Source organism: Lissotriton helveticus, chromosome 4_1 (assembly GCF_964261635.1).
Source record: "Lissotriton helveticus chromosome 4_1, aLisHel1.1, whole genome shotgun sequence".
In the NCBI taxonomy this organism is placed as follows: Eukaryota; Metazoa; Chordata; class Amphibia; order Caudata; family Salamandridae; genus Lissotriton; species Lissotriton helveticus.
This window is the reverse complement of record NC_136063.1, coordinates 318514697-318538110: the sequence shown is the minus strand read 5'-3', so window position 1 is coordinate 318538110 and position 23414 is coordinate 318514697. Positions and strand designations below refer to the sequence as shown.

Sequence of the window (23414 nt, the reverse complement as noted above, 5' to 3'; positions counted from 1 at the left end):
TTGTTTTTGGTTAAAATGTTGGGAATTCTTGAGCGTACTGTGAAGCCTAAAACGTATGCATTGCACTTGGGGGTGTTTTGGGGGGGGGGGAGAGGGAGGAAGGAGAACATGGAAAGTGAACACACCATTTAACGCATATGACCTGTCTTACACATGGCAACCAGATTAGCCTATAAATGACTCTACTAGAAAATGTGGGGCAAGCATTCTATGTCAAGGGACTGCAAAGTGCTTTCTTATCTGAACAGGAGGGGTATCCAAATGGCATTACTATAGGAAACACACCTATCGGCTAAGGAGCGAATGGTACTCCAGCGTCGCTGGAGAGGCTAAGTATATTCCACCACATACTCAGTTTATGCGAGGGGGATCCTGATTTGGATTAGGGCGTGAGTACAGTTTCAATGCCTTGGCACCCTGACAGACCGGGACAGTAGGTATGTAGTGGAGTGGTGATGCCTGGAGGGCTGGGACCTCACCATTGTAAATATCTATGCTGCCAACATAGATCAGGGTGCCTTCTTAGAAGGGTTATCAATACCCTTGGTGCCGCACTTAACTTGGTTGACCATCCTGGGGGGGAGATTTTAATTGTGTGGCAGACACACAGCTAGACAGATCGCATCCGCCACTGCCGGACTCCCAAACTAATCGTACGGCTAGACTATTTATGGAATGACAGTGGCACTGGGGTCTCACTGACTCTCTAGAGACAGATGCACACACACGAATGGGACTATTTCATTCTCTCTGGTCACCATGAGGACAACATCAGGCTTGATACATTTTTTGCACTCTGGATGTCCACTGGTCAATACCTCTCATTACATACTTAGCCCACGTGGTCTTAGACCATAACCCCACACTACTACAGATCCAATGGACCTGTGTTCACCCTTCCATCCCCACCTGGCGACTAAAACCCAAATCATTAGAGGACCAGGCGTTTCGCAAAAAGATTAGAACCAAATTGACTCAATATTTTGATGATAATAACAGCATCCTCTCCCCACGTGGAGTGGGATCCCTTAAAGCAGTCCTAGGGGTTCATTGCATTGCTGAATCAAAGAGAATCAGACATACCTTGCAGGGAGAGTTTATGACAGCAGAGGAACACCTGAGAGACATGGAAATGCGTAGACTCGGGCATCCGGAGTAGCATCCTGATCTCTTGGAGGCAAAGGAGGTCCTGGCTACCCAGAATAAACGGCTCTGGTGCTTTGACTTTAGACAATATATGAAGGGGACAAGTCGGGATGCCTATTGGTCTGACTGGCTAACTTGACTAAACGTGGATCGGCCATAATGGAGTTGGAAGCAGGATGAGGGGACAGAATATATTCCCAGGAGGAGATTAACACCCACTTTGACCATTGTTACTCGAAACTCTACAAAAGAGCTAACTGCACAACAGCATAGTGACACAGGCCTACATGGGTGGCCTAAACCTGCCATGCCTTGAGGAGGTAGGGGCGGAAGAGGTAGGCTGTGATATAATGCCCCAGGAGATAAAAGTGCCATCAAAACCATGTTACGGAACAAGACTCCTGGAACAGACGAATTTCCAGCTGAGTGTTTTGCTGCTTATTCTGAGGAATAAACACCCAAGCTGGTGGCCCCCTATGCTGTGGCCAAAGACGCTTGCCAGACATCACCTGCGATGCACTTATTGTACCCATTTTGATGCCTGGCAACGAATCAAACAGCGTTCAGACCTCTCTTAATGTTAAATATAGATTATAATCTCCTTAGACGGACACTATCGACAAGATTGGTGCCTTACATGACTAAATTAATTCGCCGGACCAGGCAGGATTTATACCTGGGCGTAAGACTGGCATCAATATCAGGATGCTCCTGGCTATATTAGAAGCTGGAGAACACCATCCAGTGAGTGTTGTAATATTTGCTGTTGACATAGAAAAAGTATTCGACAGCCTGGAGTGGCAATGTCTATATGAGTTGATGCGCCAGCTGGGGCTGGGCAGGACTTTCCTTGCCTGGGCGAAATTGTTTTATACTGACCCGACTGCTAGGGTCTGAAAGGGAAAGATCATATCAGGGAGATACCCCATGGAATGAGGTACGAGGCAGGGATGTCCCTAGCTGCAGGAATCTGCCTATCTCCTAACACCCTCCATCAGAGAACTTGAGCAGGATGCACGCTAAAGACACATTCATGACTATGTACTGACTCAAAGGGGGAGGGGTCATGGAACAGTTCTGTTGGTGTGGGGGGATTGAACGTGAATCTAAATCGTTGCTGATTCTGGAATGGCTTTGTATACAAGACGTTCAACTATAAATGTGATGCATGTTTGAAAATCCCCAATAAAAAATATCATAAAAAAGAAATCACTGCATTTACCAAATTAATGAACTGCCCTCTGTGATTTGTGTTTACCACTTGCTCATTGTAAAGATGCCTATGGCAATGAAACCGCTGACTCTGTTGCCTTATAAACGGTGCATTTATTTAATATATAACTCTCCCTGAAGAGCGCCGAGCCGGCGCTGTACACTCGCGGCTGCCGCACCTCTCAATGTGCTGCGCGCGCAGCCCGCCCCCAAAATGGCCGCCGCACGTCACGTAGCTACGTGACGTGCATAGACTAGTGCGCGCCACTACATATCTCCCTTTTTCCAAACAGTACAAGAGTCACTTACAGTTCAATTGTTCATTTCAAAATCTCGAAACCTTGCTGGTCTCACCACAGACCTTCCGCTCCTGGTCACCTGGGTCGAGCTCTTTTGGGACCCTTGGTTCGGCATCTCGCCACCTCTTCCCTCACTCTGTCCAGCCCTGTTCTCCTCCATGCTTCCTCTTTCCTCTATTAGTTCCTCTCTAACGCTTCCTTCTCCATGTTGTTCGCCATTGCCTTGCTCCCCTTCTGCATTCGGTTCTTCTCCATCGTCCCACTCAGCTCCAGGTTGCTCCCATTGTAGAACTTTGTTACACCTGGCCATGCGATCTTGGGACCACACGTTGCCGTCACTCAGCAAGGCCGCTCGATTGTACACTTCCTTGACTTGCATGGGCCTGCTGTATTTACTGTCTCCTTTCTTCTGTAATGTTGCCAGCTTTACTCTTACCCACTCATCCTTTTCCAATCTTGTCCCCTTTACATTCTTCCGTTTGTTGTAGTGGTTGGTATATATCGACTGTGCTTTTTCTAGGTTGGCACGTACCACCGCGGGGGACCATTCGCTGGTGATAACCTTCTCCTTCCAGACCCGATTGTCATGTGTGAAAGGTTCTCGCCCTCTCAGGATCTGAAAAGGGCTATATCCTGTTCCCGTTGGGGTAATCCTGTAGGCCCATACCATGTTCTCTATGGCTTTTTCCCAATCTTTGTTGCATGAAATCGCTGCTTGTACGGCACCCATCACGACTCGGTTAAACCGTTCCACCAAGCCGTTCCCAGCGGGATGGTAGATCGCTGTGTGTTTGATGGCTATGCCGTTCCTTTGCATGAATTTGTTCCACTTTTCTGACGTGAATTGAGGGCCATTGTCGCTCAAGATGGACTTGGGTATGCCCTCTCTCACAAAAGTGTCCGACAGAAATTTTATAATGTTCTCAGTGTCCATGGTCTCATCCACCTTCAACTCCGGCCATTTGGAGTATCGATCCATGAGGACACATACATATTTCTGAGTGCCCTGGTCATCAAGGATGGGTCCCAATATGTCTATCGACAATTCTTCCCACGGGTTCTGCGGGGTTTCGAACCGTCCTAGCGCAGGACGCAGAGGCTTGAGCGTTTTGTCCGCTCCTTGGCACTGTGGACATTCTCTGACATGCCTCTCCGCTCTTATGTCCATGCCTGGCCACCAGTAGTTTTGTTTGGCCCTTAACTTCAGCTTCCCAATGCCTAGGTGGCCTTCATGTAACAAGTCCAGTAACTTGGTTATGAGATTTCTCGGAGGGATCACTTTGTCCCCTCTGTATGTGAATACTCCTTTGTCTCCTACTGACAATTCTTCCCTTACTTCGTAGTAGGGCTTGATATTTTCGCTCACATGTCTTTTGTCTGGCCACCCCTTGACAATGTACCTCTTCACTTCCGTCAAGACGCTGTCCTCCTCGTATTCCTCAGTCCACTCCTGGTAGCTGATGATTTTCTCCTGATCCTCCACCAAGGCCACCAATTCCTTTTGGTCAGTGGGGTCTTCTTCTCCAGGCTCCATCGCTGCTGCCCTGCTCAAATAGTCTGCCACTCGGTTGCGATTCCCTGGAATGTACTCTACATCATATCTGAATTCGAGTAGTTTCAGCGACATTTTTGATATTCTGGGAGTGGCGTTGGCATGCCCACTCGAGGTTAGCACCTTTACCAACGGCTTATGATCCGTCCTGAGCAGGAATCTGGTGCCCCATAGGAACTGCCGAAATCTCGCTGTGGCCCACACCACGGCCAGCATCTCCTTCTCGATTACGCTGTACTTGCTTTTGGTGGCTGACAGTGCTCTGGACGCAAAACTGATCGTCTCCATCTGTCCTTGTCCGCGCTCTTGCATGAGCACCGCTCCCAAGCCCTTGTCGCTGGCATCGGTCGTGAGCACAGTGGTGCCCTGTGGGTCGTATCCTTTTAGTGGCACTGCTCCCGTGACATCCCTTTTGATGGTATCAAACTCCTGTTGTGCCTCTGGGGTCCATGCAAAACTAGTGCTTTCCCTGGTCAGCATCCTCATATGGTGCGTTTTGGAAGCAAAGTGTACCACAAACTTACTGTAATACTCCGCCATGCCCAAAAATGACCTGACCTCCTCCTTGTTGGTGGGGGGCGGAGCTTCAGCGATAGCCTTCACATTGTCTGCTTTTGGTGTGATACCCTGCGCCCCAATCTCATGACCTAGGTAGGTCACCGACTCCAGGCCCAAACGGCATTTGGTCCATTCCGCCGTGAGGCCTTTACTTTCCAGGGTTTTCAGCACCTTCTCGAGTTTCTGATCGTGGTCCATTTTGTCTCGCCCCATTACCAGAATGTCATCCTGGAAATACTGGATGCCGGTTAAGTCCTTAAACAGTTGGTGCATTAACCTTTGGAATACTGCAGCCGCCGAGGCCAGTCCGAACGGCATGCGGCAGAACTGGTAGCATCCGAATGGGGTGATAAAAGACGTAAGTTTTCTGCTGTCAGGGTGTAATACTATTTGGTGATACGCAGAGGTCAAATCGATGGTGGAGTACCATTTGACCCCTCTGGTCTTTGCCAACATTTCGTCGATCCTTGGGAGGGGAAATTTCTCTACGACAATGTTCTTATTTAACTCTCTCAGGTCGACGCAGAGCCTGACCTTTCCGTTCGGCTTCATGACTACCACCAAGGGTGCAAGCCACTCTGCGCAGGTGATGGGCTCGATAATCCCCTTACTCTCCAATTCTTGAAGCTCCTTTTGGACTGCCTCTCTGACCGCTATGGGTATATTCCTCACCTTGTGGGCAACTGGAACAGCGTCCTCCTTGAGCACGATCTTATGTTGAAATCTTTCAAGTCTTCCCACCGTGCCTCCAAACACTCTCGGGTAGTCCTCTTTCCATTTGGTGAGATTGGGCCATGTGTCTGGTTCCGTGAGCAAAATTTGTTCTTTACCTCCCGGGTCTAACTTGATTCCCAGGTCGCCCTGGTCCAGCCACCCCAAGACTGACGGTCCTCTCTCTGAGATGTACAGCTTGCACAACGCTGATCTGCCTCTGAACTCAAACTTCAAGAGTCTATATCCCACCATTGGGATACGATCGCCATTATATGTGACTGGTCGGATGTCCAATTTCTCCAGCTCCGGTCCTATCTTCGGTCTGAATGTTTCCTCCCACACTGCTCTTTGTATTATCGTGTAGGGGGAACCTGTATCCGCCACTACACTGATGGTTACTCCTCCCATCTTCATTTCCAACACGGGTTTATTTGTCCTTTTCCCATCTATGCACATTATCTGGTCGTATATGCATAGGACGGTGATGACTTCTTCCTCTCCCGTCTCTTCCTGGTCTACGTATTTCACCACGCTCTTGGACATTTTCTTCCGGCACACTTTCTCGTAATGGCCGATGATGCCGCAGTGTAAACACTTGGCCCTGAACGCGGGGCATCTTCTGTCGTGTGCCTCATGGGACCAGCTTCCGCACCTGTAGCACGTTTTCTTGTTGCTACTTCCTTCCTGTTTCTTTTGCACTCCGGTGTTGCCCTGCCATTTGTTGGAACCCTTCGGCGTAGCGCCTCTGTACCTCTGATCCTTGCGAGGTTCTTCTTCCTGTATCCTGTTCACCATGGCTGCGGTCGGCGATTCTTTCTTGGTTGCGTCAGCGCACCTCCGTGCGAGTTCAGCCCTCTTGACGATGACCATTACATCTTTGAGTGTGGTGTCCCCACTTGCCCATAGCTTGTCCTGGACGTTCGTGCTGGAGGTGTGCATTACAATTTGGTCTTTGATAAACTCTTCCTCCCACAGGCCATACCTGCACGTGGCCGCTAGTTTCTTCAGGGCCGCTACGTTTTCCTCAATCGACTCTCCAGCCCGTTGTTTTCTCTGCTGGAAGTTGAATCTATCGACCGACACACATACCGTGGGCCGATAATGTTCGTTCAGGTCGTCGATTGCATGGGCGTACACATCCTCGTCTGAGCCATCTCTCTGTTTGGGCACCAGGCTTTTGTATATTCGGAGTCCTTCTGGCCCCAGATTGAGTAATAATATACGTTTTTTCCTGTTGGGTTTGAAAGTCTCTTCATTCTCGTCCTCTAGGACCTCTATGAAGTTATTTATGTATTCGCGCCAGTCCTCCCACTTCATCAGTGGTTCTCCTGGCTTCGGGAGGAACTGGACTGGTGCAATGGCGTATCCTGCTGGTGCGCTCATTTTCTCCTCCTTGACCGTCGTCGCTCTGTTTCCTTTCCCTGTGGGGCTACCTGGGGTGCTATCCGTCTCTTCTTTCTTGGTTTGCTCTTGGGGACACTCCGTGTCAGCCCCCACACCCTCCTTTAGGGTAGCCAGTTCGGACCTCCTTGTGGATAGCGTGGGCGGAGTGCGACGTGCTGTATGGCCACTGTGGGGTCTCTATGCCACCTTCCTATTGTGTGGGTGGTAATGGCTCTGCCGTGCTCTTCAGGGTACGGTACCTCATGTGGTGCTTGCAGTCCCGGTGGTTCCCAGTCGTTCTGCACAGGGTTGCTGCTCAGCTGTGCTAGTCCCACTGCAAACTGGGTGACACTGGTTGCTTGGAGTCCTGCTGGCACCTTGTGTCTGCGTGGATGGGGCTCTGCAGTGCCTCCTTCTGCCACGTGGTAGGTGAGCTGCCTCCCGTTTTTTTTTTTTTTTTCTTGGATGTTCCGGTCGGATCCCGACCTCGTCGCCACTGTAAAGATGCCTATGGCAATGAAACCGCTGACTCTGTTGCCTTATAAACGGTGCATTTATTTAATATATAACTCTCCCTGAAGAGCGCCGAGCCGGCGCTGTACACTCGCGGCTGCCGCACCTCTCAATGTGCTGCGCGCGCAGCCCGCCCCCAAAATGGCCGCCGCACGTCACGTAGCTACGTGACGTGCATAGACTAGTGCGCGCCACTACACTCATTTTACAAAAATCAAGTAAAAACACGGAATATTAAATTAAACACCTGAAAAAAAACAGCAAATTGGTCATACCATTTTACAAGTATTTTCTACGTTGTGCTTTATTTCTGACTGTAGGAACATGTGCTAAATTGTGTTCTGAACACATTTACTTGTGCTTCTTTCACCTTTTGATGATAAGACATTTTGTGCAGGTTATAATTTGCCCAGACAAAGATCAGATTTGTATGCGACAATCATAAAGTGTGCCTGTTCGTTCACCCTTCAACCCTGGGAGTCAAAAGTTAGTTTGAGAAAATGAAAGACCTCAGCTACCGCTTGATATGAAGACAAACGGGAGTTTTTATTACTATATAATTTTAATAAGTAATATAAGCTTTCCACTCCAAAAACCGTGTTAATTCTTTAGAGCTTTAGAGTGTACGCACTTTAAAACTGCGTAAAAAACTCTAGGTCCTTTAAAAGCATAGTACCAAGGTATAAATAAGCACTCTCAGCGCTGAACCATTTCCCATTTTTTGTTCTGCAGACCAACAGCTTGTAAATTTCAACAAAAATATTTCAACCTCATGTACTAATTAAAAGTTTGTCTGTAAAGCAAAGTTTTTTTAGACGCCGAATATTTCTGCTAGAAGTAATGTCTAAAACTACCAGCAAATCGTTTCTAGTATTGTGGAATATCACATGAAAAATGTAATTCTTTGAGAAGCACAGGCTGACAGGAAGTGTCACAAGTATGCAAATGAATGCCTTGTTTTGAAAGCAATTAATGTCAAAAGGCTGAAACCAATCGTGCCTATAGCATATGCAATTTCCTCAACAAAGAGGAAAACAATATTTTCTTGTAAGTCGCTGAAGCATATATACCCATGATTAAAAGTATTTTCACATTAACCCTGACTTCAAGTTTGGTGCAAAAAATAGTATATGTTCATTATGTAACTTAGCTATAAAGCAACAAAGCTCTACAAATGGCGGAGTTATTACAGTGTGTGGGGGTCAAGGAGTCACACAGCTAAGATAAACACTCCTCACCCACTTGGTAGCTTGGCACAAGCAGTGAGGCTTATCTCAGAGGCAACGTGTATGTACACACACAATAACACAGTGAAAACACTACAAATGGAGTCCACACCAGTTTAGAAAAATAGCCAATATTTATCTGAATAAAACAAGACCATGACGATAAAAATCCAACATAAACAAATCGAGATATCACTTTTAAAAAGATTACTGTAAAAATATAGCTCACAGACAACAATGGCTCAAACCAGGGCTATCTAGACCTCATGACAATCCAACAGTTTGGCACCGACCAAAACAATCGCAGGCTGGCTACAGAGTCACACGAACCCCCAGTAACAGTATCTTGAAAACAATAAAAACAAAGACGTTGCACAGCATCGGGCGGTGAGGCGTCGCTGGGCCGGTGTGGCATTGGTTCCTTTCTGTTACAGGGGAGGTGAGGCGTTGGTTCCTTACTGCTAGGCAGGGCAGGTGAGGCGGCGTCGGCAGCGATGCATCAATTCCTTATGACGATGCGGAGTTGATTTGTTTGGGAGGTCACTCAGGTCAGTTATCGACTCTGTGATGATGCGGTTGAGGCGCTGGTGTTGATATGCATCAGGGCTAAAGTTTAAGTTGGGGTGGTGCATCGTACTCTGCGCAAGCAGTCCCTTTGGCTCTGGTGCATGCAGCAGCATGCCGTTGGTGTGAAGCGCTGTTGTCGGAGAGGTCGGGTCTGCAGTGCAAGTCAAGGCAGTGGGTCGTGCACTTCAAGAGCGGTGCCCTCAGCTCCGGTGCAGGCAGCGGCCTCAATGAGGGATTCGGGTTGCTTTTCTTGAGTTGCAGCACCATTCAAATGATTCCAAGAGCCCAGGAACTGGAGCTGGCACCACTTGGCAATCAGGACTCCCAGCGGAGAAGTCCAGGTGCTGTTAGCTAGACCAGGTGATATCTTTGATGGTCCTGAGACTTCTCAACAGGAAGCAAACACACACAAGCCCTTGGAGAACCTTGGAAGCAGGATTCAGAAAGCAAAGTCCAGTCCGTTGACTCCCAGCACAGAATCAGCAGCAGCAGGCTAGCCCAGCAAAGCACACAGCAAAGTGGCAATATCTTCTGTAATCAACCCAGCTCTTCTTCCTGGCAAATTGTCCTTAGTACAGAAGTGCTCTGATTTTAAGGAGTCAGAGGTCCAATACTTATATCCCTTTCAACCTTTAAACTAGGCAACTTCAAAGGAAAGTATTTGTAGTGCACACATCCCAGCCTTTTCCTGTCTTGGCTCAAGACACACTACAGAGGGGTAGAAACAGCTTTGTGTGTGGCCAGGTACAGCCCTATTCAGGTGTCTGTTACAACAACTTCCACCACTCTAGCTCAGGGAGGCCCATCAGACTGGTGATGGCACATCAGGATATGCGAGGCACACCTCAGCTGTCTTTGTGTGACTGTCTAGAGTGAATGCACAAGAGCTCAACAGCCAGCCAGTCCAAGCATGGATTCTACACACAGGCAGAGGCACAGAATGGTTAAGCAAGAAAATGACCACACTCAATTTAAAAACCAATTTCACAAAAAGATGTATTTTTAAATTGTGAGTTCAAAGACCCCAAACTCCAAATCTCTATCTGCCCCCAATCGGAAATTACACCTAAAAGTTGTCTCAAGGCAATCCCCATGTTCCCCTATGGGAGAGATAGGCCTTGCAATAGTGAAAAACGAAATTAGCAGTATTTCACTATTAGTACATGTAAAAAACACCAGTACATGTCCTACCTTTTAAATATACTGCACCCTGACTCTGGAGCTGCCTTGGGCCTGACTTGCGGGTGCCTTAAATGTACTAAAAGGGAAGGTTTGGGCATGGCAAGTGGGTGCACTTACAAGGTTGAAATGTCAGTTTGAAACTGCACACATGGACCCAGCAGTGGCAGGTCTGAGACAGGTTTGCAGGGCTACTCATGTGGGAGGCACAATCAGTTCTACAGGCCCACTAGTAGCATTTGATTAACAGGCCCTGTTCACACCTGGTGCACTTTACTAGGGACTTACTAGTAAATCAGATATGCCAATCATGGATAAACCAATCACCAATTCAATTTAGACAGAGAATATATGCACTTTAGCACTGGTAAGCAGGGGTAAAGTGCACAGAGTCCTAAAACCAACAAAAACAGCTCAGAAAAAAATAGGAGGAGTAAAGCAAAAAGTTTGGGGATAAACCTGCCAAAAGGGCCAGGTCCAAGACACAGTGGGTGATGCAAACATGTATTTAGATGTCCATTTTCAGTGAAAACACCTTTCTCGACACAAGGATGTGCTCCTGTAAATACAATGCATGTGTTGCACTTAAATGCCTACACAATTTATTCTGTAATAGCAATTAACTTGAAAATGGTACATCCACAAATTTCCTTTGCAACCAGAGAAAATTGGCTGGTGTTGGAGTTTTTATAGCAATAAGTGTTAGGATAGGAACAAGGACAATGGTGTCCCCATCGAGGGGGGGGGGGGCACGCCCAGAGTCAAGATGCCATTATCACCTTGGAAACATGTACATCTGCTTCTATAAACGGTAGTGGTAAGTGTTCTTCGTGATGGGAAAGACTATCAGCACCCCCATATTTCATACTTAAGTGCCTGCCACACCTGGCAATAATAGTTTCTAAGCAGAGGAAAAAAAAAGAAAAACTGCATATGTACTACTACACATTTGACACCTTGTAGACAATCCTCAACCGTTACTATGGAGGAATCCGAGTGGGCACAGAAGTCTATAATATCCACAAAATGCCATACTTACTCCAGGAGATTTTTGTGAATCTCCTGAAAGTCTGTAAACCAGCCAAATCGGAAGAGGAATGTACTGCCTCTAGGTGTCTATCTTTTTACAGGATCTTTGAGAAGCAGTTCGAGGTTTTATTTCAAAACACAAGTATCTCCATTTCCACCTAAGTTTGTATTCCAATATTTTATTTTTAAATCTGAACATAGAGGTACTTCTTTTGTCACATTCTAAATTCTGAAGATGCTTATGAGAGCTTTAGACAGTGTTCAGTTACATTCTTACCCAATACAACCTTATCGATTAAGATGTCTAACAGTGTTCTTGTAACTGTTAATTAGACAACGTCAGATGCTTTCCGACTAACTTCCAAAGGCCCATACTAATTTGCAGGAGAGAGACCCTACAATCTGGGCACTATGCTCACATTTATTCAAGGAATTTAGGGGGTCATTACCATGTCGGGAGGATCGCCACCGCCATGGCGGCGGTGGCGATCCGCCCGACAGAAATGCCCGCCCGCCACCCTTTTCCCCCTGACATTACAATGGCGGGGGGGAATGCAGCGGAGGCAAACACCGCCCGCCACTTTTCCGCCCCGGTCGCCTTGCGGCCGGGGCGGAAAAGGGTTCATATGGTGGTGGTGTCTATCAGACACCGCCAGCCATATTTGGATGCGTGAAAATAGGTGCCTTTACGCGGCGGCGATGCCGCCACAGAAAGGCAGGCGGTCTTTGCTATGGGGGGGCCCCTGCGGGCCCCCCTGGTGAAGGCTGAAGTCTGAAGTGGGGGGGTCCCTTCATTTGCATGTACAAAGCGGCAGGCATATATATGGCTGTATATGCAAATGCGAAAATGCATTTTTAGCATTGTGGCGGGCGGTGCAGAGTGCACCGCCCGCCACAATGCTAAAAATGAAGGATGTGCCCGCCACTGTGGCGGGCATATCCTAATTCCCCCAACGGGACCCCCGCCCTTATGGCGGGTGGTCCAGAATGCCGATAGGGTGGCGGGCGGACAAAGTCCGCCCGTCATCCTAATGAGGCCCTTAGTGTTCAAATGACACATACAATATTACTTCCCTGAAGAAGATAAACAAGCTGTTGCACAAAACAAACTGTGGCCCAGATACTAACCCTGTGTTTCCAAAAGGCAGTCATCTTTAATGTGAGGACTTCAAGTAATGATAAGCAATGAGGGCCCTGTCCATGCAGCACTTTATGAGTTAGATATTCTATCCTCGTTCCTATGCAGAGTCAGCGTTGGGACTACCGAAATAGGGAAATATGATCCATTTTAAGATGCACCTTGTGTATTTAGTATAACATCAAAATACAAGGACAACCTACCACTTTAAAATACAAATAAACATATAACTGAAGTAAAACTAGTCTCTACTGGTAGGTTGCTATCAGTTATGAATGGATACTGCTGCAATAATGCAATGTTATAAAGGATTTATATAAAAGTGTTTACATCATAGAAAAAATAATCAGATGTATCAAACTTTACCAGTTATGTCATGCTGCTTGAAAGATTCACTGTAGATCTGATACTGGTTTGGACAATGTTTCTTCAGCCATTTGCAGACATCCTGCTGTGTCCACAGAGCCACCGGTTTTGTAAGTTTCACAATGTTTGGCTGGAAGAAAAAGAGTAAAAGCGGATCTAGTACACTTATTACAGTAGTTCAGTACATGCACTCATATTTTAATATGTTTATAGCTAGTTAGGAAAGGAGCACATTTGCAGTCCATCTTATTTTCCATTTTTGACGAGTACCTCAATCCCCAAACTAAAACTCTTCCCTTTGACAACTAATTACAGTTGTGGTTTTGCACCTTTGACCAACTCTTACCCACACATTACGCTATATGTTGTTGACACAAGTCTCCATTTGTTTTTTTCTATTGTAATAATTTATTCAACTTTGTTAGTAGGTGTTCGTATATGGGATGACGTGATCAACATTACTGTTCACTCCCACTGCTTATCAGGAATTAATTTATAGACCAGTCGCATCTCTAAGGGAGCCACCCTGCTTTCACAATGAGGCAGGTTTCACCTGAGAAAGTCTGACTCAATTTACATGAAAATTGTCCAAGTGATCTCTGCCCATAAGATCTGTTTAAAAATCCAGCTTCATCCTTGTCTGCACCGATCGGTGAGATCATCAGTCACCTAAGAAAAAAAACATCAGGAGTGCCTTAAAAATCAGCATGCATAAGGCCTCCTAAATAAATCTACCTTGGATGCTATGGGCCCATCACCAGCATCTCTCTGACTGCTAGGAGCTTAGCCCACCTCTCCCTCCATCTTGCAATTATTTTTCTTGGGTGACCATTGCTGAATTACAGAGAGCAGCTGCTAAATCTAGTTGACGGGAACAAATAGCTCTGCTGCCCCAATTCGATAGATTGGCCTGTTTTGATACCATCAATGATAAGATTCTGATTGTTCTGGTGGTCAAAATGGTAGGCGGTCACTGAAAATTCATTGGCATAGTTCAAAAACTTCCTTATGATCTGCTTCACAGAGATATAGTCCTTATATAAACTTGAGAAACTGAAGCTATATTTAAATATTACCCCCTGTGCAGAAAAATGAAGTCTGATTACAAAACTGCAATTAAATGTACTTTCTAGAGTTAAAAAATCAGGCACTGGTGTAAAATAATGCTGGATGAACATTGTCTACCATCTGACGATGTGCCCTGGAGCTGCAAGAAATGTCCCCACACTTTCTCTTTGTACAACTTGGTATTAAGCAATTAGAAAAAAAAAATTGTACTGGAGAATGATATCAGATACAATCAAACAGAGCTTATCTTTTTGTTATCAATGTATGCTGCTATTATCATATGTAGAACAGCTAATAATTAATGTAATGAGTGCACGAAAATTTAGATCAATGAATATACATCTATACTAGAGAGTATTGTGTAAAATACACAGGTTTGAAACATGTCTCAGGTAATCCAGGTGCAGATGTGTGTACATTAGATGTGGAGGGTGGAAGTAGGACTATTGGGTCAGAGAAACTATAGAACTGTATGTCCAAATATGTTTACTGAGTGTGATGAAGGTTTATATATTGCAATGATTGCAGTGGCACTTTAATTGGTAAATATATTGCAGACTTTATAAACTGACATTGTGTCAACATTACGATTATGACTATTGCATATATGCAATTGAATGTTATATGTTTATTGTTGCATTATATTATGCTTTTGAACCAAAACAAACATGGAATGAATGGAATTTACACAATTGAAGTGTTATGAATTACTGGTAAGAGCCACCCTGGTAAGCTCTGGGGTGCCACAGGTTTATTTCCGCCCTGGTTCTTTTTAAAATCTAGTCCCCACCATTGCTTGAGTTGGTGCGGGACGTGGTCCTGGTTTTTCCTCCTGTATGACTATTTTGTAGAGAACTCGGATGACCTAAACAGACAATTGGACGAGAAACCACTGGCTGCCACTTAACACCAATAAGAGCAAACTCATGCTGATAGGTTCATGCCATACGGTCAATAAACGTGATGGAAATGTAATACTTTCTCTGTTGCAGGTACAGAGTTTCATAAAGTCAAGAAGGTAAAAATGGTGCGGTTTCCATTTGATTCGTCTCTTTTCTCAAACCAGACAAATACTGTCATTTAAACGTTCAATTTTTAAATGTATTTGCTGGGTAAACTGCACCTCTACCTCGAGGGCCGAATGTTTCAGCTTGAGCGATCTTCCTTGCCATTCTGGATCACTGTGGAAGTCTAGTTTTAGGTGGCAATGATAAAATACTGAAGAGGCAACAGAAAATGCTAAATTGTGCAGAAAGACTACTTTGAATGGCATGCAAATGCACACACAACTCTACCCTCCTTGCAACGTTTGCACTGTCTTCCAACTAAAACTAACACACTATTAAGGGGCATCCTATTCATTCTCTGATTTCTCGGCATTTAAGTGTGGAATGTTTTTTTGTGATTTGGGCCTTTGAAGGGGCGGGGAGGCAGGGGAAAGCAGTGTTTAGTGGGAGAAAAATAAAGAAAGAGTATATTTTAACAGCATGGAAGATATTTTGTTTTTTGCTTAATTGTTTTCATCTGTCTTCATTCAATGGGAAGTCCACCTGACAATCGAAGAACTCCAAGAATTTTTTTTTTCCTGAGCATCTGATGTGGAGCCAAGTTCCTAGGCTTCCACAGATATTCAGTCCTCAGTTAGGTACAAGTATGCATTACACACAAGACGAGAATCCACAGCGTGAAATCATTCCTCCCACAAGAGGACTTCAGAAAGGTCTCTACCCTTACAACTGTGCAGCGTCTTCGAACTAAAAATATTTATGGGCATCCCACTTATGCAAAGGGCTTCTCAAAAAGTCGAATTCGGACCACTGGGTCAATCTCAAAAGTTGGCATATCACCAACAAAGACCTGCTTTCAGCAGACACACACCAGGCTCAAATCCTGCATCACTCCTGACAGCAGTCACTCCTGGCTGTTGGGTCTGAAATAAGTAATGCCTTCTACCTGTGGCTTTAAGGCAGGCATCCAAAGACAAGCAATTTAAAAGCATCCTAAAACCCATAGGTTGAGAGGCACTGGGAAGCCTCAGGGTAGCTGTGCACTTTATAAATCAGGATAAGATAAGATATGTATCCTGACATATAATCCGACACTATTCTAAACTAGAGGCTCCTTGAGGACAAGCTACATGCACCTTGATCTTGGGTTGAGTTTATGCAGCATATACCGTGCTTGAGAATTGCTAATCTTTCTTTGTCTTTCACAATATGTTGTAACACATTGTCTCAAAGTTATTTTATTGCCATTATTTGTTTGAATTTCGTAGTCTGTTGGAGCACACTTGCTACTACTGAGCCAAAAGCAACACTGAGGTTAATCTAAATATTCTGTTTGTCGTACAATGTCACACACACGAGCCAGTACATAAATGCAGCAGGACTACAATAGTCCACATTTCGAATGTTACTTTATTTTTAAAAAGGAAGTCAGAGTGAGCCCCCATAACCTGGATGCTTCAATGCAGCTGACTTTGATACAATTATCCAATCTGAGGCTTGTTCTGAATCGAGTGCCTTAGCCTCTACTGAGCCTCAAGCCCATGGTGGTGGTAATTTGGCCATGGACTCCGCAATCGAGTCTGTTCCCATCGAGGAGGCTAATATCGAACCAGCAGCTAAGAGGAAAAGATGCGGGGAAAAAAGCAAAGCCAACTTAACAAAAAATGTAAAACCTAAAAGACTCCCGACACTAAGTGTAGGAGAGCGCAGTATGCATCAGCCACCTTCCATTAACCTACATTCGGTTACGATTGATGAGGCTGGATGGAATAGACTGGTGAACATGGTGACCCTCCTACTTCATAGAGTGACAAAGATAGACTGACAAAGATTGAAGAGAGTATAGTCTCTCTCGGGTCAGGAAGAGGGCGGTAGGAAAGCCTGGAACCTTCAATATTAGACCAACTAGGAGGGTGTGCACAAGGGGAGGGAAACATCTGTATTGTGCCTAAGTTGCCATCATTGCCTGTGCCCCCAGCTCCCATCTCTCGCCTCCCTGTCCCCCCGCCAGTTGTCTGTGGTACTTGTGAGGAGGGTAGTTGAAGGGGGGGTAACATTGCAATAAAGAATATTCTCCCATATGAAAGAGAGGGGGGATTACACGAGGTGAGGGCCTCGCATTTGGTTGAAGGCGAGGGAGAGATTAATAGACAGCAGCAGCACCGATCCATAGACCTCCCTCCCGCCGCATCCCTGATGGTTTTGGTCCTGGCAAATGTCCCAGTAGTGAGAGAGAGGCGGAAAGAATCTACTGACTGATGGACAGGTCACTCTATTGGCTTAACTCACATGCCCATAGTGGGGCAGGAAGAAATGGGGGCTTAGCTAGCCACATTATAATGGCCAGAAGAGTGGGTTGGGTGGGCAGCTCAAACAAAGTCTTAAAAGGGGACTGCATAGTGATCAACTTTAATGATCTGGAATTGGTGAGCTACCGGAGACGCCAACTTCATAATGTAAAATTCCCTGGCACTCAGAATTTTGCTTTATCCTTGGATTATTTTTACAGCCCTGTCCCCTCTTATGTAATCTGGCACCTTGCAGAAACATCCACTGAATGTATAGAGACCAGCAAACTGCCAAGATCATTCTGAGCAATTCGGGGAGTTCCAACTGGGGAGCAGTGAATAGAATCGCCCCTTTATCAGACCCAGAATCTTGCGACTGACTACCCACAGCATATACACCCCTAACAGGCCTGGAGCCTATAATGTTAGTGATAAACCAATTATCTCAGTGGACCCAGAAGGGGATGCTGGAAGCCGGTTAAAGCTAACCTCCTGGAACGTTGTAAGCATTAATGCGAAGGTGGGCAATATGCTTTTGCTGACCATTTGGCAAAATATGATACAATTTGCCTACAGAAGACTTGGGCAACTGATCAAATTGCTGTAGATGAGTATAGCTGGTGCAAGTTGGAGGCCTTCCTATCACAATCAGGACAAACACTAGGGGGCCTACTAACGTTAATATCTAATGCCCTTCCAATAAGATGTAAATAAATTGTGAAGGCATGCCCTTACTTTCATTTTCTGCTAATTGGGGGGGTCATGTGGACAGGATTGGCTATTGATAAACTTCTACAATAACAACTTTGGAGAGAATAGGCATTCAGTGGTGGCTTAATTAGAAAATGAGCTTAATAAAATTGGTAGTGGACCTCAGGAGAATTTTAAAATCGTGTGGGTAGGAAACTTTTATGCACAGCTGGGTAAATACTCTACTGAGCGGGTTTGTGGCAATATGGATGTGGAGGGTGATCCCGTAAACCATTTAACTCACCATGAATATGGGCAGAGCCTAAACAGACTACTCTCCATTAGAAATCTGGAGATAAGAAATACAGTTGACATATCTTCCAGAGAATTCATAAAGACTTTCACACGTAGCGAGTACGAATCAACTATTGATTTCATACTATCACCAGAATCTCTTGATGGAAAGTTGACACAAGTTGAGACAACTTTTACAAGTTTCAGCGATCATGCCATCTTCTCCTTATCCATGGCAGTAGGAGCCCTCTGGGATAGGCAAATACAAATTATAGAGAAACCGGTCTTGGGAATAAAGTATGGATATCAAATAAATGGGAAAGAACAGACAAGGAAACAATCATCCCACAAATAGTATCCAAGAATATGGAGTACATACAAAATTGTCTAGATGTAAATTTCCCCGATGACCAGCTCATTCTGGATTTTGCTAAATTATTGGGAGTGAAAGATGCCCTGACTCGTAGTAAAAGTGCAAATAGGGACCGGTTAGGCGTTAGTTTGATTGTGCCTGCTCCCAATCCTTAAAGGATCTCCACAAAGCCCTGAACATTGTACCCAGAGACCAAGGAAGGATAAAGTCGCTGCGCAAGGTATACAGAGAGATGATTCAGAAAAGGGGGTGGTGATGAACAGAGTGCCTGAATTAAGCAGACCACTCTTACCCAGTCCAAAGATCAGGGCTTGATCCATCACCGTTTTTTAGCTCACTGCACCATCCCAGCTCAGAACTTGGCTATATGCAAATTAGTCTGTTCCTGTCCCAGTGCATGATGGGAACAGGGCAAACCAAACTACCAAGCCAATTCTTATACTGGGAAGGAAACAAGCTACCGGGGACCGGTTTCTGGCATTTCAGCCTCATCGGCCCGGCTTGCTTGAATCCTGATGGTGCAATGAGCAAGGGACTCACATCTGAGTATACCCTTCCACGCTTATGGTGGACAAAATGATTCAGAAAAGGGGGTGGTGATGAACAGAGTGCCTGAATTAAGCAGACCACTCTTACCCAGTCCAAAGATCAGGGCTTGATCCATCACCGTTTTTTAACTCACTGCACCATCCCAGCTCAGAACTTGGCTATATGCAAATTAGTCTGTTCCTGTCCCAGTGCATGATGGGAACAGGGCAAACCAAACTACCAAGCCAATTCTTATACTGGGAAGGAAACAAGCTACCGGGGACCGGTTTCTGGCATTTCAGCCTCATCGGCCCGGCTTGCTTGAATCCTGATGGTGCAATGAGCAAGGGACTCACATCTGAGTATACCCTTCCACGCTTATGGTGGACAAAATGATTCAGAAAAGGGGGTGGTGATGAACAGAGTGCCTGAATTAAGCAGACCACTCTTACCCAGTCCAAAGATCAGGGCTTGATCCATCACCGTTTTTTAGCTCACTGCACCATCCCAGCTCAGAACTTGGCTATATGCAAATTAGTCTGTTCCTGTCCCAGTGCATGATGGGAACAGGGCAAACCAAACTACCAAGCCAATTCTTATACTGGGAAGGAAACAAGCTACCGGGGACCGGTTTCTGGCATTTCAGCCTCATCGGCCCGGCTTGCTTGAATCCTGATGGTGCAATGAGCAAGGGACTCACATCTGAGTATACCCTTCCACGCTTATGGTGGACAAAATGATTCAGAAAAGGGGGTGGTGATGAACAGAGTGCCTGAATTAAGCAGACCACTCTTACCCAGTCCAAAGATCAGGGCTTGATCCATCACCGTTTTTTAGCTCACTGCACCATCCCAGCTCAGAACTTGGCTATATGCAAATTAGTCTGTTCCTGTCCCAGTGCATGATGGGAACAGGGCAAACCAAACTACCAAGCCAATTCTTATACTGGGAAGGAAACAAGCTACCGGGGACCGGTTTCTGGCATTTCAGCCTCATCGGCCCGGCTTGCTTGAATCCTGATGGTGCAATGAGCAAGGGACTCACATCTGAGTATACCCTTCCACGCTTATGGTGGACAAAATGATTCAGAAAAGGGGGTGGTGATGAACAGAGTGCCTGAATTAAGCAGACCACTCTTACCCAGTCCAAAGATCAGGGCTTGATCCATCACCGTTTTTTAGCTCACTGCACCATCCCAGCTCAGAACTTGGCTATATGCAAATTAGTCTGTTCCTGTCCCAGTGCATGATGGGAACAGGGCAAACCAAACTACCAAGCCAATTCTTATACTGGGAAGGAAACAAGCTACCGGGGACCGGTTTCTGGCATTTCAGCCTCATCGGCCCGGCTTGCTTGAATCCTGATGGTGCAATGAGCAAGGGACTCACATCTGAGTATACCCTTCCACGCTTATGGTGGACAAAATGATTCAGAAAAGGGGGTGATTCAGAAAAGGGGGTGGTAGCTTGTCTCCTTTCTGGTGAAGAATTGGCTTGGTAGTTTGGTCTGCCCTGTTCCCATGATGCACTGGGCCAGGGACAGACTAATTTGCATATAGCCAGGTTCTGAGCTGGGATGGGGCAGTGAGCTAAATAACGGTGATGGATCAAGCCCTGATCTTTGGACTGGGTAGGAGTGGTCTGCTTGATTCAGACACTCTGTTCATCACCACCCCCTTTTCTGGATCGTTTTTGGCCACTGTAGGTGTGGCAGGGTATACTCAGACATGAGTCCCATGCTCACTGCTCCATCAGGATTCAAGCAAGCCGGGCCGACGAGGCTGAAATGCCAGAAACCGGTCCCCGGTAGCTTGTCTCCTTTCTGGTGAAGAATTGGCTTGGTAGTTTGGTCTGCCCTGTTCCCATGATGCACTGGGCCAGGGACAGACTAATTTGCATATAGCCAGGTTCTGAGCTGGGATGGGGCAGTGAGCTAAATAACGGTGATGGATCAAGCCCTGATCTTTGGACTGGGTAGGAGTGGTCTGCTTGATTCAGACACTCTGTTCATCACCACCCCCTTTTCTGGATCGTTTTTGGCCACTGTAGGTGTGGCAGGGTATACTCAGACATGAGTCCCATGCTCACTGCTCCATCAGGATTCAAGCAAGCCGGGCCGACGAGGCTGAAATGCCAGAAACCGGTCCCCGGTAGCTTGTCTCCTTTCTGGTGAAGAATTGGCTTGGTAGTTTGGTCTGCCCTGTTCCCATGATGCACTGGGCCAGGGACAGACTAATTTGCATATAGCCAGGTTCTGAGCTGGGATGGGGCAGTGAGCTAAATAACGGTGATGGATCAAGCCCTGATCTTTGGACTGGGTAGGAGTGGTCTGCTTGATTCAGACACTCTGTTCATCACCACCCCCTTTTCTGGATCGTTTTTGGCCACTGTAGGTGTGGCAGGGTATACTCAGACATGAGTCCCATGCTCACTGCTCCATCAGGATTCAAGCAAGCCGGGCCGACGAGGCTGAAATGCCAGAAACCGGTCCCCGGTAGCTTGTCTCCTTTCTGGTGAAGAATTGGCTTGGTAGTTTGGTCTGCCCTGTTCCCATGATGCACTGGGCCAGGGACAGACTAATTTGCATATAGCCAGGTTCTGAGCTGGGATGGGGCAGTGAGCTAAATAACGGTGATGGATCAAGCCCTGATCTTTGGACTGGGTAGGAGTGGTCTGCTTGATTCAGACACTCTGTTCATCACCACCCCCTTTTCTGGATCGTTTTTGGCCACTGTAGGTGTGGCAGGGTATACTCAGACATGAGTCCCATGCTCACTGCTCCATCAGGATTCAAGCAAGCCGGGCCGACGAGGCTGAAATGCCAGAAACCGGTCCCCGGTAGCTTGTCTCCTTTCTGGTGAAGAATTGGCTTGGTAGTTTGGTCTGCCCTGTTCCCATGATGCACTGGGCCAGGGACAGACTAATTTGCATATAGCCAGGTTCTGAGCTGGGATGGGGCAGTGAGCTAAATAACGGTGATGGATCAAGCCCTGATCTTTGGACTGGGTAGGAGTGGTCTGCTTGATTCAGACACTCTGTTCATCACCACCCCCCTTTTCAGGTATACAGAGAAGCAAGTAAACAAAGGGAAACCGCTCTGAAAGATGGGACTTGTGATCAGCTAGAATGGGCAGAATCCATCAAAAATAGCAGGGACTTTTGGAGGGTGGTAAATAATCCCTATTTTAAAGACGCTAAGGACCCAACTTTGTATTCCCATGTGGGTGAGGATGTGTGGGCGAACCATTTTGTGAAGATTTTCGGACCAAATGAAATTTGCAAGATTAACCAGCCTCATTCCCCGGCTGTACAAACAGAGTCCCTCAACTTCTCTGTCGAAGAAATAATAAAGGGGCTGGGTAAGTGTAGTAAGGCAAAGACTCCGGTACCAGACGGGGTCCCAATTGATTTATTTATGGAAGATCAAGCTTTAATGGGCCCCCTTATTGCAGAATGTATTTAAGGTGATAGACAAGGCAGGCCCTTTGGCCTCATGGGGTACATTTGTAATTATACCAATCTACAAAAAAGTGGCAAAATGAGCTGCGTAATCACAGACCTATCCCCCTGTTAGACACAACTCAAATTGAACAGGACAGTTATTTTTACATGGGCTGGAAGAATGGGCTCAGGAGAAGAATATATTGATTCCGGCCCAATACGGTCTTCAGAGGGGGTGGGGCACAATCAATCAATGCCTGAACCTGAGCCTAATCATAGAAAAATACACCAGGGCGAAAGGGGAAAAAATCGACATGGCCTTCATGGATCTAACCGCTGCATTTGACTGCGTGAGACACTGCAAACTATGGGAGATAATGGAGACCATGGGGATTGACCTGCCAATACTAACATTCATCTGCCAGTTGTATTCCCAAGCTACCTTATGTGTTCGATACGGCAAAGAAGGGGAATGCACACGCCCATTCCGAATAACAAGGGGGTTAGACAAGGATGCGACCTTGCCCCATTTTTTTTCTCAAAATACACAAACGGGGTTGAGGCAGCACTGGCAAGTTCAACACCAGATGTTCCGAGATTTGGCTCCTTTACCCTATGCCAACGAGGCAGTTATAGTTGCCAGAACGGACAGGGCCTTGCAATGTATGATAGCGGCCTATGCAACCTTTATGCTATCCCTGGTTCTAAAGGTCAATGAATATAAATCCTTCATATTGATAGCAGGTCCAACAGGGTGTGGGAAATCCCATCCTTTCATATAGGGGCCCGCAGATTAGTGGTAGTAGACACATTTTCCTATCTGGGGGTCTCATTTGAGGAAGCA

At 46.2% G+C, this 23414-nt stretch overlaps 1 protein-coding gene across 4 annotated transcripts in view; it reads right to left on the bottom strand.

Annotated features, from left to right (window-relative positions):
* SAMD12 (sterile alpha motif domain containing 12) overlaps window positions 1-23414 on the bottom strand; it is a 1473047-nt gene that overhangs the window by 923151 nt on the left and 526482 nt on the right. For all 4 annotated transcript variants that reach the window (XM_078686851.1, XM_078686855.1, XM_078686853.1 and 1 more), the window contains exon 3: window positions 12883-13012. In XM_078686851.1, coding sequence (XP_078542977.1) covers window positions 12883-13012 — 130 coding nt within the window. The remainder of the gene's footprint in view (window positions 1-12882; window positions 13013-23414) is intronic.